The sequence below is a fragment of the Ambystoma mexicanum genome, chromosome 10, assembly GCF_040938575.1.
Source record: "Ambystoma mexicanum isolate Mex_15411 chromosome 10, UKY_AmexF1_1, whole genome shotgun sequence".
NCBI lineage: Eukaryota > Metazoa > Chordata > Amphibia > Caudata > Ambystomatidae > Ambystoma > Ambystoma mexicanum.
In genome coordinates, this window is record NC_090932.1 from 1,200,530,417 (window position 1) to 1,200,547,270 (window position 16,854).

General features: G+C 48.0%; 1 protein-coding gene across 10 annotated transcripts in view; it reads left to right on the plus strand.

The window, feature by feature from the left end:
* TAOK3 (TAO kinase 3) overlaps window positions 1-14,008 on the plus strand; it is a 2,703,337-nt gene extending 2,689,329 nt beyond the window's left edge. For all 10 annotated transcript variants that reach the window (XM_069619192.1, XM_069619190.1, XM_069619185.1 and 7 more), the window contains one exon: window positions 11,563-14,008. In XM_069619192.1, coding sequence (XP_069475293.1) covers window positions 11,563-11,724 — 162 coding nt within the window. In that variant the 3' untranslated portion in view covers window positions 11,725-14,008. The remainder of the gene's footprint in view (window positions 1-11,562) is intronic.
* The last annotated feature ends 2,846 nt before the right edge of the window (window positions 14,009-16,854 follow it).

Sequence of the window (16,854 nt, forward strand, 5' to 3'; positions counted from 1 at the left end):
GATGGACACCTGCTGAACCCTGCCTGCTGAACCCTGTAGAAGTCGACGTGCCCCGGGGAGGAGCGTGACGCCTGAGGACAGAGTACCTGAATGATAAAAAGATAGAAGAGAAGAAGTGTCCGCGCATGGAATTACATGGCCAAAGCCAAACCCAGGAGCGCTGGTGAATTCGGGCCGTTCCTGTTGATGCGGAAAAGGGGACTGAGGTGTGGCGCCGGAGGGCGGAATCAGGGCAGCGCATGCACCCCTGCGTGCCTCTAAATTTAAAGCAGAAGAAGGTTTTTACTGGTGAAAAAGGTTCCATCTCCCGTCCCTCGTATGGGGCGCCCATGCAGTATGGAGGAAAGGGGACTGAGTAACTTATAATTTATCAGTTTCGAGTTCTGCCATTCGGGCTGAGCTCTGCCCCAAGGGGTTTTCACCAAGTTGACGGCGGTGGTGGCAGTGAGCCTCAGGAGGGGGGATTGACATCTACCCCTACCTGGACGATTGTCCTATCGGGGCTTGTTCACCTGAGCAAGCCCGGGAACATCTCAGTATCATCTGACACTCGCTTCGCAGACTGGGCTTCTCTCTTAATTACAAGAAGTCCCATATGATACCGGCCCAAAGTCTCCAATTTATTGGAGCAATCCTGGATACTTCCTCATGGAAAGCCTTGTCACCTGAGGTGAGAGCTCGACACGTTCTGCAGATGGTAACAGAATTCCAGAATGTTCAGTATCTCCCGGCCTTCGATTTTCTGAGGTTGCTCGGTCTCATGGCATCCTGCATTTTTCTGGTGCCAGAGGCCCGCTTGAGAATAAGATCTCTTCAATGGGCTCTCAGGACACAGTGGTTCCAATTCTCAGGCAAGATGTCGGACCACCTGCAAGTTCTGAGCAGAGTTGCTCAGGACCTTCTGTGGTGGGCTTGCAGAGACAACATTCTCAAGGGAGATTCTTTTTGGCAACCATGGCCGGAGATAACGGTAGTGACGGACGCCTCCCTCACGGGATGGGGAGCCCACATCAACGATCTGACATTCAGCGGTCGTTGGTCTACTTCGGAGTCCAAACTACATCTCAACCTTTTGGAGCTCAGGGCGATCAAACTGGCGCTGAAAGCCTTTCTGCCCTCTTTATGGGGAAATAATGTCCTGATAATGACGGACAAAAAACACAGTTGTCATGTACTACTTCAACAAGAGAGGAGGTGTAGTGTCCCTACCACTGTGCAGAGCGGCAATGCAGCTCTGGTCCTGGGCAATACAAGAAGGAATCTTTGTCTGCAGTTCACCTAGCGAGAGATCATAACACACGGTGGACGCTCTGAGCAGGCAGCGCACTGTCTCCCACGAGTGAGAACTAACTCAGGAAGTCCTTCAAGAGGTCTTTAGCCTTTGGGAAACCCCTCAAGTGGATCTGTTTGTGACCAGAAGTGCGAACGGTATTGCTCCAGGGAATTTCCCACGAGAGGTGTTCTGGGAGACGTGTTTGTGGTGAACTGGGAGTTTCCACTCCTGTACGCGTTTCCTCCAGTCCCCGTCATTCCTCACGTGATCAGGAGGTTGAGAAAGTTCAGGAAACACATGATCCTAATTTCCCCGGACTGGGCCTGTAGGACGTGGTACCCAGCCCTCTGGACATGTCCATCTTCCCTCCAATACGTCTTCCACAAAGACAGTATCTTCCCTCGCAAGAGGAGGGTTTCTGAAAGGCTGAGATACAAGCATTGGGACCTCCCGGATGATGTAATGGAGATTTTGCTTTCGGCCAGAAGACCAGCAACTAAATTTGCCCTTGGAATAGGTTCAGCAACTGGTGCAAGGATAAGAATGTTGATCTATTTCAATGTGAAAAACCCATGGTGCTCTCTTTTCTATTACACTTAGCCAATTTGAGGCTTCAGATTGGAACCATTAGGGGATACCTGGCCGCGCTTTCCATTTTCAAGCGCTCCTCAGTAGAGGATTTATATTTTAAAATTCCTTTGCTTGTGCAATTTTTGAAGGGACTTATTAATGTATAGCCTCCAGTTCCTTTGAATGTACCTGTTTAAGACCTTGTGTTGATGTTTTTGACAAGTTTCCCATTTAAGCCTTTACATTCATGTCCTTTAAGGCTCCTGACATTGAAGACTGTTTTGCTTATCGCAATAACATCAGCCGCAGGATAAGCGAGTTTTTAGGCTCTTTCTTGTAAACCTCCTCATACCACTTTCTATAAAGATAAAGTCATTCTCAGGGTAAAACCTTCTTTTTTACCGAAGGTAGTCTCCGACATCCATTTGTCACAAAAAATAATTTTGCCAACATTCTGTCCACCTCCTCATTGAGGTAAAGAAGAGGAGAGACTACATAGACTAGGCCCAAAAAGTGCTCTACGTTTTCATATTTCAAAAATGGCTAAATTTCGCCTGGTTGACCAAATTGGACCTTCGGGTCACCAAATGAACAATATCCAGATGGATTATCCTGGCTATTGGCGAATGCTATAGACTAGCGGGTAAGGACCTGCCGAAAGGCCTAAGGGCTAATTCTAGGAGCATGGCAACCTCTTCAGCTCTTTAAAGGAGTGTCCCAATAAATGACATTTGTTCAGTGGCCACTTGGTCGTCTATCCATACCTTTGTCAAACATTACTGCCTGGATTCTTCCTCCAGTCAGGGAGGACTTTTCGCAAAAGCCGTCCTCCATTCGGTCCATGATTAAATCCAAATTAATTGATACTCCCACCTCCAAATTGTTACTGCTTTGGGAGTCTGTCATAAAATGAGGAATATATGGGAGGTAAAGTTCTTTCGATTGGATGTTCCTCCCACGTATTCCTCATCACCCCTCCCCGCCTACCCCGCTGTACAATTTACGTGTTATTACATTCTATGCTTTCTGAGAGACTACGGTCTTGGGTAAGCTTGGTAATTCCTCTGCGAAGGGGAAAGAAAAACAGAACTAAAGTTAACAGACGCTGCATGCACTATTTATGCTGATGATGACGTTGGTCGAAAACTTTTTTCCGAAGCAGCGAAACTGGAGAGACATATCATCATAAAATGAGGAATACATAGGACGAACATCCAATCAAAAGAACGTTTCCAGGTGTAAGTAACTTTTTCTTTTGGGGCAGAAGGGAAAAAAATATTATTTATTAACCACTTCTTTTTTTATTTTTTAAAGCTCTATGTTCCTTTTAAAGTACTTGCACTGTAACATAAAATCTCTGCATTGATGTGGTAGATGTTGAGGCATGTTCAATTATGAATGCCACTGCATTGAATGTTCTGAGTTAAAGGAATGCCACAGTATTTTCCATGTTTTCCTTGGTGACCTGAGTCTATGCCTTTTGTGGTCATATAATGTATGTTTTGCAAATAAAGAACAACTTATTCATATATGCACCATGTGATCATTTCTGACATGTGGGCAGTATCAACCGCACAGTCTGACCTTACCATAGGGGCACCAGCCTAGCACATAGTTTAAATCCCCTCAAGCTAGTGTAAGAAATGACAATAAGTTGTCTGTATAGCTATTCTAAGCATGATTAAAGTTATGAAGGTCACACTGAATTGCTTTAATGGATGTCCTATATGTTCCAGCACTGATTGGAGAGACAAAGACAAACTGAAGCGATTTTTTGTAAACTGTTAGCGTGCATCAAGCATAATTCTAAATCTTTGCTTGATTTTTGAAAAAGAGAAACAATTGGACTTTAAGCAGTCATTTAAAGAGGATACTTTCATTAGGTTTGTTTGTTTTGTACCTTCCCTTCAAGATTGCTTGCTATGATTCCTTTTTTTTTTTAAAACTGCACTGGCAACAATGATTCTTCAAGGGTACATAAATAACCTGAAGAGACATATAAGAAAGTTTCTCTATCAAAATACTTCTCCAATAGTTCTGAGAACAAATTAGTCGACCTATTACATTTGAATAACACAACATTCTTCCAAATTGGTAAGTGCCTCTTAATTTGGCATAACTAATGAAAATGAAGTTCCTTGGCCAAGATCGCATATTTTTGTGCAAATTGGGATGATGTGGTTAGAACTAATAGAAAATCCCCTGCCTCACCCCTTGAGTGTAAAGGGTGGGGTGGCCATCGAAGACCGGTGCAGCTCCCTTCGTCAGAATGTTGTGCCCGGGCTGTACAAGCAATATTCCCTGGCTTCTCCCACCAGAATGTAATCCTGTCCCTTTTAGGGTAGCCCTCATTCTGGGTGTAGCAGACAATGTGGGTTCAGAACACACAGGGGATATGACATTTAGGCATCCCAGTGCCCCCATCTCCCAAATGGCAAAGGAACATGTTGTGCCTATGGAGAGGTGCTTTCACTAATGCTACCTAAAGGGATGTTGTACGGCAGTCATCATTTCTCCAGGTGGAGACAATATTGATGGAACCATACTACCCATAGTTGGAGAATAACCTCTTGCTGCTTTCCCTCCTACAAATTGAGCTTTTATCCAGCCTTCTCTTTAGGAGCTCATTTTCTTTTGTGAAGGCCTTTTTGAGATTAAGCTTCTGATCCAGAAAAGCTGGGTTCAGGGCTTCCTGGAAAATCATTTCTAAACTAAACTCATCATGAAAGTGGTAATGGAGGACAGAATGGCATTAGTTGCAAAACTTTAAGGGTTGTACTCAAACCTGTAGGAGCCTTTCTAGACTGGCACAAGTACAGCACTCCTAAGGCAGAACCATCATTTCCATAGAGGGCATCTGGGGATTGTAATTTGAAGCATTTTCGTAAAAGGAGGCGTAACATATTTACTAAAATCTGGCCCATCAAATTAAGGAGTTAAGCTAGGGGAATCATTTACCTGATAACCTCACAGTACCATTCATTTGTTTTAAATAAATATGGTATTGGCTTTGATGATTTTGTTCTTAAAGGCCCCAGTTATGGCTGCGTGGTACTGATCCTTGTTACATGTACAGTATGATTGCACCATAAGCAGATATCAGAAACAGTGATACTGGTGGTCAGCCATAATTTCGAAAAAATAATGTCGAATGACAAAAATGTTAAAAAAAAAATGTCGAATTCCGTTTTATAAAATTATATATTTATTTTGGGGTCTGGGAAAAAAATGGGTAAAAAAAAAGGGGGCGTTGGGAACCCCCCCATTTCGAAAAAAAAAACGTATTGAAAAAAAATTCTACTTTTTTTTCGACAATTTTTTTTTTCTCGAAATAATGGCTTTCGACATTATTGTTTTAGAAATTATCACTATAAACCATCAGAAACAATGTACTTATTGATTATATAATCCAAGTTTTATCTTACTCTTGCGTCCGGTCCCCTTTCCTCCATATTGCCTGGACGTCCCTTCCAAGGGATGGGAGACAGAACCTTTTTCACCAGAAAAAAACCTTCCCCTTTAAATTTAGAGGCACGCGGGGGTAGGGCCCAGGGAGCACGCGCTGCCCTGACTCCGCCCTGCGGTGCCACACCCCAGTCCCCTTTTCCATGCCGACGGGAACGGGCCGAATTCACCAGCGCTGCTGGGTTTGGCTTCGGCCATATAATTTCACGCACGGATACTTCTTTGTCTTCTTTTTTGTCTTTTTATCATTCAGGTACTCGGTCCGCAGGTAGCACGCTCCTCCCCGAGGCATGTCGACTTCCACAGGTGTCCATCCTGCAACGGGCTCTTCCCAACTTCAGACCCCCACGCCCTCTGCCTACGTTGCCTTGGCCCAGACCACGGTTGGCAAGCTTGTACAGCGTGTGGCTCGCTGTCATCGAAAGTGCTGAAGAATAGACTCGCCAGTTGGAGGGAGCTCTTCCAGAAGTCGCCTCCAGAGGACCTCAAGAACTTCGTGAAACACTGAGCCAGGCCCAAGGAAGGGCCGCTATTTTCCATTGCACCCCGCTAATGAGACTCCTTTCCAAGGACTCTCCAGTGCGGGAGGGACCGTTCAGGTCCTTGTACCAGCACGTGCACCGAGGCTGCTGCAGCTACCGGCCTTTGTGCCGAGGGATCCTTGGATCCTCCCGGTGGCAGTGTTGAGGGACTGGAAGGTTCTTGTACTGGATTGTCATCCGAGGGGCTATGCCCTAGTACTGGTAATACGTCTGAGGGGGCACCTAAATGCAGCTCTACCGACCCCCGGTCAAGGGTGTCTCACCTACCGGACCTAGGCGCGAGGAGCAGGGTAGGCCTCATGATCCACATGCAAGAGTCCTGGAGGAGGCTGGGCCTAGCGAGCCGATCAACATGTGGCAGGCACGTGGCAGGCAGCTCTCGACAAGATGGCCGCCGCGCCAGACAAATGCACCCGTCCGATGCTATTCCAGGAGTTTGGCGAAGAACGAGTGTCATGGTGGAACTGGCCTCAACCAGGTACGTGGCCTACAGCCTATCCTTCTTATGCGCATGGCAGCTTCCCACTGCGTCCATATGGGCAGGGCATACAGTGGCTCCAGCAGCGCCCTGCTACCCTGTCAGTACCCCCTACCACCTCTCAGGCAAGTGAAGAGGGGTTCTTCGAGAGGTTCCTCTGGCCCGTGATGTCACCTCAGATGGGGGTTATCCTCAAGGACGCTATCAGGGAAGTCCTCCCGACTAGGCTAGCGGCACCACAAGCACCGATGCCCCCGGCCCCGGTGCAGCCGCTGCCTCCGGCTCCCCAGCCGACTTCTCCGGCGGTTCCGTACCAGCCTCCGGCTGCGGTCCCTGTGCCCCAGCCTACGGCTCCAGGTACTCCTCCACCTCTGCAGGATACTCCTGATCCGCAGGACATGGATGAGGAGGAGGATCTGGACACGCCATGCTCAGCCAGGGCCTTCCACAAACATCTTGCTGGGCTGCAGAGTACCTGGGCCTACCCCAACCCGAGGTTGAGCAGCCGGCAGAGGGGGTTCTAGCTTAAGCCCTCACACAACACCCCTCTGCCAAAACGGGGATTCCTCTGCAGACCGATGTAGTCTCCCTGGCCAAAAAGGGTTGTCTCAGGCCCCACTCAGTCTAGCCGGTCAGTCGATGACTGGGCACAAAGTACAGGCAGATGGAGGGCGAGACATTCTTGCTCTTGGCCCATCCTCAGCTACATTCCTCTGTGATCACTGCGGCATCACTTTACTCCAAGCCTCAGTCGTCCTCAGCCTCCTCCTCTGAGGCGTTGCTAGGCAAGGAAGAGAAGATCTTGGAGGATTATGGGAAGAAATTCTATTCCAACGCGTCCTCGCATCTTCGTCAGGCCAACGCCGATGCCATGCTGCTGCCGCTAACCAAAGGTTATGGTGGGAAATTGCGGACTTCCTCCTGCAACTACCTACGCAGAGCCAATCACGTTTTAAGGTAGTGCTGGCTGGAAGCCAAGCTGGTGGCACAGAACCTCATGGAATCCACCGTGGCCCATATTGACACCTCTGGCTGTGCCATCTGTATCGCCACGGACAGCCTGGCTCCGAGCCACGAAATTCAAACCAGACATCCAGGAACGCATATTACAGATGACAAACGACCAAGTCTTCATCCATCTTGACAAAGACCACACCCAAGTTGTACACCCAGTCACATAGCGCTCCGACATGTGTGGCGGGTTCCTTGGCTTCAAGGAACGTAGATCCAGGCAGCCGGACCGCTCGCCGTCTCAGAACCGGCACAAGCAACAAAAGGGGGCAGGGGGAGTTAGGGCGTTTTCCAGGCCCCCTCCTCCGCATCAGCCCCTGAGGGAAAAAAGGCATTTCACGCCCCTTTGGGTCCAAGTGTCTCCGGTGGGGGGCAGGCTTGCTCTCCATGCACATTTCTGGTGCCAGAATTTCACGGGCCCCAGGATCCTCTCCGTAGTATCCACGGGGTAACGCCTACCCATCCCAGCTTCTCCTCCCTCCTCCCCTCCACTCCCTCAGGTTGGGAAAGCAACTCTTCTTGCGGAGATCCAGTCGCTCGTAGAGGGCCAGGCAGTGTAGGATGTCCCAGCCTCCCAGCGAGTCTTGGGCTTTTACTCCAGGGTTTTCGCCATTCAGAAGAAAAACCAGGCAGGCCTGAGAGTTGTGCTGGACCTTGCTACCATCAACCTCTCCTTACCCCTACAAAAATTCAAGATGGTTACGTCAGCTTTTATAACAGAGACATTGTGCAAGGGAGACTTGATGTGCTCCCTGGATCTGAAGGACACATACCTATGTGTCCCAATTTGGCAGCCCCATTGTTCTTTTCTGCGGTTCAGGATCATGGGCTACCACTTAAATACAAGATTCTCCCTTATGGCTTCAACTCGGCCCCCAGGGTTTTTACCAGGCTCATGAATAATGTGGCTGCCCTCCTCAGAGTGCAGGGCCTCCACATCTACCCATACCTCGACGACTGGCTCATCAGGGCTACATCTCCGGAAGCGGTTTGCCACTCTCCCCATGCCCACATGAACACACTGCACAATCTGGGCTTCTCGCTCATTCTCAAGAAGTCACAGCTGCAGACCATGCAGACTCTGACATTCTTAGACCTCATCTGGGACACGTGCTCTGAGAAGGTATTTCTGTCAGAGGACAAGATCTCAGCCATCAAGAAGTCCACCACCCACTTCCTCAGCAGAGAGGTGGCCTCGGCATGGTGGTACCAGCATCTCCTGGGTCTCTTGGCGGCGGTCCTGTAAGCCATCCCACACACGAGATTGAGGATGAGGAGGATTCAGCTGCACTTCGCGGCCTCATGGAACCACGAGCAGGGCTCTCAATCCCAGATGATCAACGTTCCTCTATCTCTCCATCCGGACCTATCATGGTGATCCAGGGACTGCAACCTACGGACGGGCAAGCCCTTTCAACCGCCCACCCCGCTGGCCACCATCACCAAAGACTCCTCCGTCGAGGGCTGGGGAGCCACCCTGGACGATCTTTCGGTCCACGGCACCTGGACTCGACAGGAGCAGAAATACCACATCAATTGGTTGGAGCTGAACGCCATTTGGCTAGCGCTCAGAGCATTCCTGCCACTTCTCAGAGGCAAGGTTGTCCTCAACCAGCATGTACTACGTCAACAAGCAGGGAGGCACCAGATGCCCTCCTCTGTGCAGACTGGCAATCAGCATGTGAGAGTGGGCCTTGGAAAACGACATCTACCTCACGGTAGTCCACCTCCCGTAGGAATCCAACCTGGAAGTGGACAGGCTCAGCAGGTTGGCAGCAGACAATTACGAGTGGCAGCTAAACGACCTTGTTATTCAGGAGATCTTCAACAGGTGGGGTCATCCCCAGGTGGATCTCTTTTCCAGCTGGCACAACAAGAAGTAACCTCAGTTCACCTCCTGGCATGGACAGGGTCCCGGCTCCCTGGGCGACGCATTTCAGCTTCAGTAGGATGACATGAAGGCTTACGCCTTCCCACCCACTCTGCTGATTCACAGAGTGATTTGCAAGATCAAGGCGTCTCGCCAACTCAACATCATTCTAATAGCTCCATGGTGGCCGGCCAGGCCATGGTTTTCAGAGCTGCTCAGCACCTCAGAGGTGCCTCCGATTTACCTCCCGACAGGCCTAGCACATCTTCTGGCGCAGCAGGGGGCCAGGGTCTTCCACCCTGCGCTTCAGAAACTAGCCCTCACAGTGTGGTGCCTGGGTAGGTAACGCTGTGGCACCTCAGCCTCACCCAGGCTAATCTGGAAATAATACAGGGCACAAGGAGTCAGGCTACCAGGGCCCAATATAAAAGTAAATGGACCAGGTTCTGCCACTGGGCAGACTCCAGGGAAATCGACCCCCTGCCATGCACTTTGGACGACGTGCTGTCCTTCTCCGCGCACCTCACCCACTTGGGGGTCCAGGCAGACACCTGCCGTACATACCTCGTAGCCATCGGGGCTTACAGGAACTCGGAGCAGGGGATCTTCTCTTCCTCCAGTCCTATCGTCAAGAAACATTTGACGGGGCTCGCAAGGCTCTACCCACCCATCAAGAGGCCGCACCCCATGTGGGACCTTAACATAGTCTTGGGCGGCCTGGCGCACAAACCGTTTGAACCAATGGCGTCCACAGACATCAGGCTGGTCACCATCAAGACGGCAGTGGTTGGCCTCCGCTCGTAGAGTCAGCGAAATCCAGGCGCTGGTCGCATTAGAACCATATACTACTTTTCACAGGGACAAAGTAGTCCTGCAGTCACACGCAACGGCCATCACATTCCAGTGCCATGTCCCTTGGCAAGTTATAAGCAGGGCGGCCAGTTGGGCCACACCCTCAGCTTTCTGCAAGCATTACTGTTTGGATGCCGGCTCTAGATCTGACGCGGTTTTCAGGCAGGCGGTTCTCAGGAGCCTATTTGCTGAAGGAGGGTCTCCTCTCACCCTGGGGCTACATTCAGTTGTAATCACCCATGCAGTGTGGAGGAAAGGGGACAGGATTTAAGAGTAATTATAAGTTACTCACCGTAGTGACTAACATACTCTTAGTCCATAGTCCCCTTTCCTCCCTACGTCCCACCAACCTCCCCCTAATAATACTGGTGTCATTAGGCAATGTCAAATCTATTGTCAACGTGTCAATGGGGACTGAGGTGTGGCGCCGGAGGACGGAGTCAGGGCTGCACATGCTCCCTGGGCCGCACCCTTGCGCGCCTCTAAATTTAAAGGCAAAGAAGTTTTTTTTCTGGTGAAAAAGGTTCCTTCTCCCGTCCGTTGGAAGAGACGCCCATGCAGTATGGAGAAAATGGGACTATGGACTAAGAATACGTTAGTCACTACGGTGAGTAACTTATAATTTACTGTTGACAATGCATAAACTTTGAGGAGGTGCAAGAGTACAACTAATGCTTGCCAGAACATGCTTTTTTATTTAGTGTGTCTGTCTTCCTAAAACACGGGAGGCCTGTTTTGGAACAGGATTGCTTAAGTATCTTGCAGTCCTTGTACTCTTTCATGTTAAGGTAAATTCCTTGCACGGCACATCTAAGACACACTGACCACCAATCAGAGTCTGAAGGGTTTCCATGTTTTGTTAGATGTGTTAAAGCTTTCTGCTTGGAAGGATCTTTTCTATAATTGGAATCGCCCACAGCAAAGGGTACATACAATTTTCTGAAAGTTCAAGTGGTACCTAGAGTACAGCATGATGGAAGATATTTACCTGGTTTGGCTTTTCTTTGTTTCTGAAGACTGCCTAAGAATGAGTCTAAAAAGAGGAGTTGTTAAACAGTAAACACTGGAGCAATGTATGATCAAAGATGGTAGAAGAAAACAAATGTTGATGAGGTGTGTTCTATGAAGCTGAGTGTGTTGATGAGGTCATAGTGTTCCAATAGGTCTCCTGAATTAGATGTGTTGAAGAAGAATCCTACATCTGGAAAATGCAGTTGTTTCAAGCTCGGGCTGGGGGACAAATTCAAGAGATGATACTTGTTAACCAGAAATTGAAGTTACTGTCAAACTGTTGAGTGCAGAGCGATTGCTCTTTTTTTCTTGAAATGTGATTGGTATAAAACTGATATTGAAACAAGGATAGCTGGAGCAGATTCTGCAGAAGGGTCCAACCTGATCTTTTCTTTAAATTGACTAGTCATTGGCCTTTTCTTAAGAGGTAACACAATGGACGGTGGACTTATGCTTCCCATTCTGAAATGCTGATCTTTTGTCTTTTTAGATCGAGGAGGAGCTGGCAGCACTGCAGAAGGAGCGCAGTGAGCGGATCAAGCACCTGTTTGAAAGACAGGAGCGAGAGATCGAGACCTTTGACACAGAAAGCCTCCGAATGGGATTTCGTAATCTAGTGACACTAGAGTATCCCAAGGAGGACTATAGATGAGACTGAACTCCTTTGCCATTAATAATAATACAAATATATGAAAAGAAAACACATTCCCCATTTTAACGGGCATGTACTCTCTCTCTCTCTCCCTGACGTCCCGTCGGATGCCGGTGCCTGTATTCTCTCTTTACTACTGATCAGGGGTCGTCTCCGTGCAGTCGCAGTGCAGGACAGAGCTCCCCCGGTCCGTCTTATCTCTCTCTTTCTTCATAGTACGTCAAAGTATTGATGTCTGCGTGCAGTGGTGAGCACCATCCGGCGACCGGCCTCGGAGACCGTAGAGAAAGGGGCGTGGGAGAAATACAAAAGAATAAAGGGGGCAAAAAGAGGAGAGGAAAAGCAAGCGTGGATGGCAGTGGCTGCAGGCAGGCATTCACACCAGACCACGAAAGTACAAGCAAAAATGTATAAAAGAGAGAGAGAGGTGATTTCTGCAGCCTTACCTTAACTAGCTGCTGCATAAAGAAAACAAAAATAGGTTTTTTTGGTATTTATTCATCAGGAATACAAAAAAGACAATTTTTTATTAGATTGAGAAATTTGATACATTTTACAGAAATTGTGATGTACATATCAGTGATAACAAATATTGAGTTAGATGGGGAAGGTGATCCTGTGGGTGGGGTCAGAGGTTGCAAAGATCTTGAGATTTTTGAAACTGTGCTGTCGGGTTACAACGGGGGATGGGATGGAACCAAACTCCTCCCCCACCCCATTCACATGGAAATAAAAAAATGTATGTTTCTCTTTATTACCTTGAAACAGGTCCCAAAATGTTTCATGGAAAATGTAGTTTCCCTGTTTTTTCTCAAAATAATACCAGCCTTTCTCAGAGTTTGGATTTGTCTGGAGCAGGATAGCTGGTGGCACTGTGACTTCAGCGAGGACAATCCAGCTGCTGGTACAGCCGTCGGTAATGCCACCTTCCTGTGACAACAGTTGCCAAAGTGCAGAAAATCTGACAGTCTATTTTCTATATAATGCACCCTGTAAGAGTGTCCTTCATTGTGACAAAAGGGGGTCTTGCTAGCAGTTTGGTCACAAGGACTGCTAAGCTGAGCAGTGTTGTAAGGCGAGCCCTGTGCAAAATGAAAGTTCAATCTTTCCAGACATGCTGCTTATTATAAAGCGACTATGAATTTCACATATGTAAGGTGCTTAAAATGTCTTTTTTTTTAATACATTTTAAATGATGTTGGGGAGGATTCTCCGGTCTGCCTTTTCCCCATCATGGGTAATGGAACAGTTGCTGCTCCTCTGCTTAAAGCACATGTAACGCACAATAAGTTGCCTTGGAACATTTAACCAATCTGGTTTTCTAAGTGGCTGAATTCTTACAGGCTGGTTGGAGTGAGAAAAAACAGAGAACACTTTTTCTACCTGTTGTTTTTCCACCTGAGAGTATTACCTCTTTCTCTCCCTTTATTTTGGCTGTTATTTATGAAGTCTTCGAACTCCAGCCTACTGCAATCCCATTTTTGTTTTCGTCCACTGATAAAGGGGTTACAGCTTCTATTGTCACCATGCAGAAAAAAAGGTTCATGCCAACTAGCGTTGTGAGAAACTGGTGCTTTTTTCAGTAGTACATGTATCCAAAGTCTCCAGATGAACTCCCATTTGTGATCGGATTACTGCGGCAATCACCTGCAACCGAGCATGAAGACTGTGATCTCATGCAACACTGTTCTTGGACCAACAGCCGGCTGGAAGGCTTTCGGCCTGCTACCTCCACGTCATTCGCTACCCCAACTGGAGAAAGGCCACTTTACGTCTCTGAGCCATTTCAAGAAATTAAAAGAAAGAATAAAGTTCTATTTCCATGTGATGTCAGAATGATCTACCCCCCCTACCCCCTTTAAACCCATCTTGGTACGTTCAGATTGTAACATAACGATATATTGGTGAAGAAGGGGATGCACTCCCCAATTTCACAGCAGTCCCAGCAGCACAAAAAAATGGGGCTTACAAAAATAAATTGTGTATTTTGTGTATAGAGGGAATTTACGGAGAGAGCTTGGACTTATTTTCTTATTGTATTTTAACTGTTTCTCGAGCCCAAAAAAGGAAAATTTGTTTTGGTTTTCTTTTCTTTTCAATTTTTCTTTCTTCTTTTCCCAGTTCAGTATTCAAAATTTACAAAAACTGTCTAGATCAATATGCTCTTCCAGATCTTTCTTTTATTTTTGCCTTCCCCACTCCCTGATCTTGGTCTTTAAATATTGCATTATTCACACTTTCAAGCTGTGTATTTTCTTACAATAAAGAGAAAACATTTAAAAAAGGTTTCCTTTCTTGAGCATGCACTTTAAAAATGGACAAACAGAAAAGAAATCCCCCCTACACACACGCGCACAAACACACACACGCACACACGCGCACACACACACACGTGCGCGCACACACACGCGCACACACAAGCATTTCAGGTTTCAGGTGTGACCACAAGTTATTGTTGAAGGTTTTCATTACATTTGTAAATAAAAGTGTTAAACACTGATGTTGCTTGCTTTTGTGGTGGTTGTTGTTGCCGGATCATCTTAGGAAGCCTCCATTGCTGCTGGCTTGCTCTTACCCCACACCAAATGACAAGAAGTGCAGATGGCAAAGCTCTCCACTTTAGAAAGAAATGTTTCACTGTGGCTGCCCCTTTTTTGTACCAACTCTTGAAGCTCCTTCACCTGCTTCCTTCCACAGTCGGTTGCCTTTGGCGAACACACTTGCTGGCGTCCACTTACATCACCCACATCGCTCTTCCTTCAGACTCCTTGGATGCTAATGTGCCAGGACATGTAATGAAACTTCTCCAGCATTGGATCTTTCATAGATTCACATACTGTGAATATTCCCCATCGTCAGATAGGGAATCCTGGGTAACGTACAGCAGTTTAAACTTAAACTGAAAACTTTCCGTCACTTTTGTGCTCTAGTACCGTCATTTTAGGTCATACTGCCCACAGCCAATAGGAACACCTACCTTAACTCCTCCCCTGTCGGCCATCTTCAGATTTTTTACTGCACGTTAGTGTAAGGAGTCCTCAAATATTTTCTCTTCAAATATTTTAACATCATTTCAAACAAAAGATTCATCTTTTTCGACGTCTTCCTGACTGGCGCTAACGGCAAAGGTACTGGATCCATGGACCGTTCCCACTGCCGGTAGTCTTCAAAGTTTCGCCTGCATCGTTGGGCCTGCCTCATGGCCAAATCCACGAGGAAGAGCCTGTTCAAGGCCTGTGCCCAACATGACGCCAAGGGATCGTTGTCTCGTCGCATGGCCCGAGGATCCCCGGCAGGGCCTCTGATACATGTCTGTACGGAGCCATGCCTCCTTACAGCAGGGCAGGACAACCCAATGAACCACTTCTAGTAAGAGGTCTGGATAGCATGAGGTGCACTCACCAGCAAGAGGAAGCATTAAGAACCTCTGACAACGAGCCCAGATCCTCACACAAGGACCAGTCTTTACCAAAGATCAGGCCCTGGGGTGTCTGCAGGGAAGGACAGCCAAAGCCCATTCCATCGCCCCAAGGAAGCTATTCCATCTGCCAAATCTGTGAAGTCTGGTGGCCACTCCTCATCTGTGGAGGCGAAAGCTACCCCATTGTTGAAATCGGCGGTCAGTACGTCATTGTCGACGACCAAGCCGCCCTCCAGGTCAACTACCCCAAGGCCTTTGATGCAGTCTGTCGGCACCCCGCCTATGAAACTGTCCATGGCTACGACCACGACTGCTTCATCAACAAGGATCTCATCGACAGCAACCATATTGATAGTTGTGATGCATCCGTTAACGGGAACAAGTGAATCTTCCCATAGAATTGTTACCACTGCCATTGTGACAAATATCGCACACACCCAGACCAGCACAGTGTCAGCATTGACAGCTCGTCCACAGCTATCATACCCTAACCTTGAGAAGGCCATGCTACCAGTAGTTATCGTGCCAGCGTCAGAAGAACCAGAGGAAGAGGCTGTCATGTCACTGCCATCTTTACCATCACTCACAACATTGCCTCCCAGAATGCAATCCTGTTCCCAGTGAGGTGAGGCAAGCCTGATCGGGCTGCCACCTTTACCTCCTCTGCATTCATCTTAGGCACTGGATAATTTGCCTTTAATCCAGCCGGCTCCATTGCTGCATCCCCAAAGAGACATGTCACTAGAAATGTGATCTACTTTGAACACGCTGGTAGCAACCTTGCAGCAAAGGCTGCCTGCACCAGCCCCGGTTTCTGTGCTTCCTAGACTGTTCCGTAGATGTCCCTGGGCACACCAGGACGCAGGCAGACATCACATGCCACCCCCACACCCAATAAGGAGTGAACACTTGTCAAGACCACAGCAGCTGTCGGATACAGAGACAGACGCAGATCCTGACCATTTGGAGGACATGGTTTCCACACATTCGTGCCACACTGACAAATTTGAGGATTTCATCGCAGGTGATAGGGAACCGGATGATATTCCGATCAGGAGCTCGCCCCTTGATGAGGTAGGGGCATTCCACACACTTATGTCCAGGGTGACCAAGATGGTAGGCCTTTAGGCAGAGGAGCAGCACAAGGACAGTGAACCGGATAAGTGCAGAGAGCAGCACTGAAAATCTGTTCTGTCAATCTCACTGTTGGAAGACGTCTGGTCTACTTGGCACATCCCGCTACTGCACCAGCAAAAAAGGACCGGTTTGACAAAAGTTACAGGTCCCCAGAGAGCGCTCCCGCCTGCCTTCTTACCCAACCAACGCCAGACTCTGTTGTGTCTGCTGCCACCAAAAAAAATCAGCTAATTCTTCGTCCTTCCAGACAGGGAATGGAACGCCACAATGCCTTCAGCAAGAAGGTTATTACTACTGCAGCCATGACTATAAAGGCGGCAAATGCAATGGCCATACTCGCAAGCTATGAATGCGAGCTGTGGTACAAGATGGGTCCCTTACTAGAGTTTCTGGCGGATGACAAGAAACAGGAGGCCATGAACCTTTTCCATGAGGGCGAATCAGTGTCAGACCATGCCATCCCGGTCTCCGTGGATTTCCCTGATACTGGTTTTTGCCAGCTTGGAAATAGAGAGTTTCTGCACAGACAAGGTTGGCTCAAGGCCACATATTTTTGACCTAATGTCCAATCC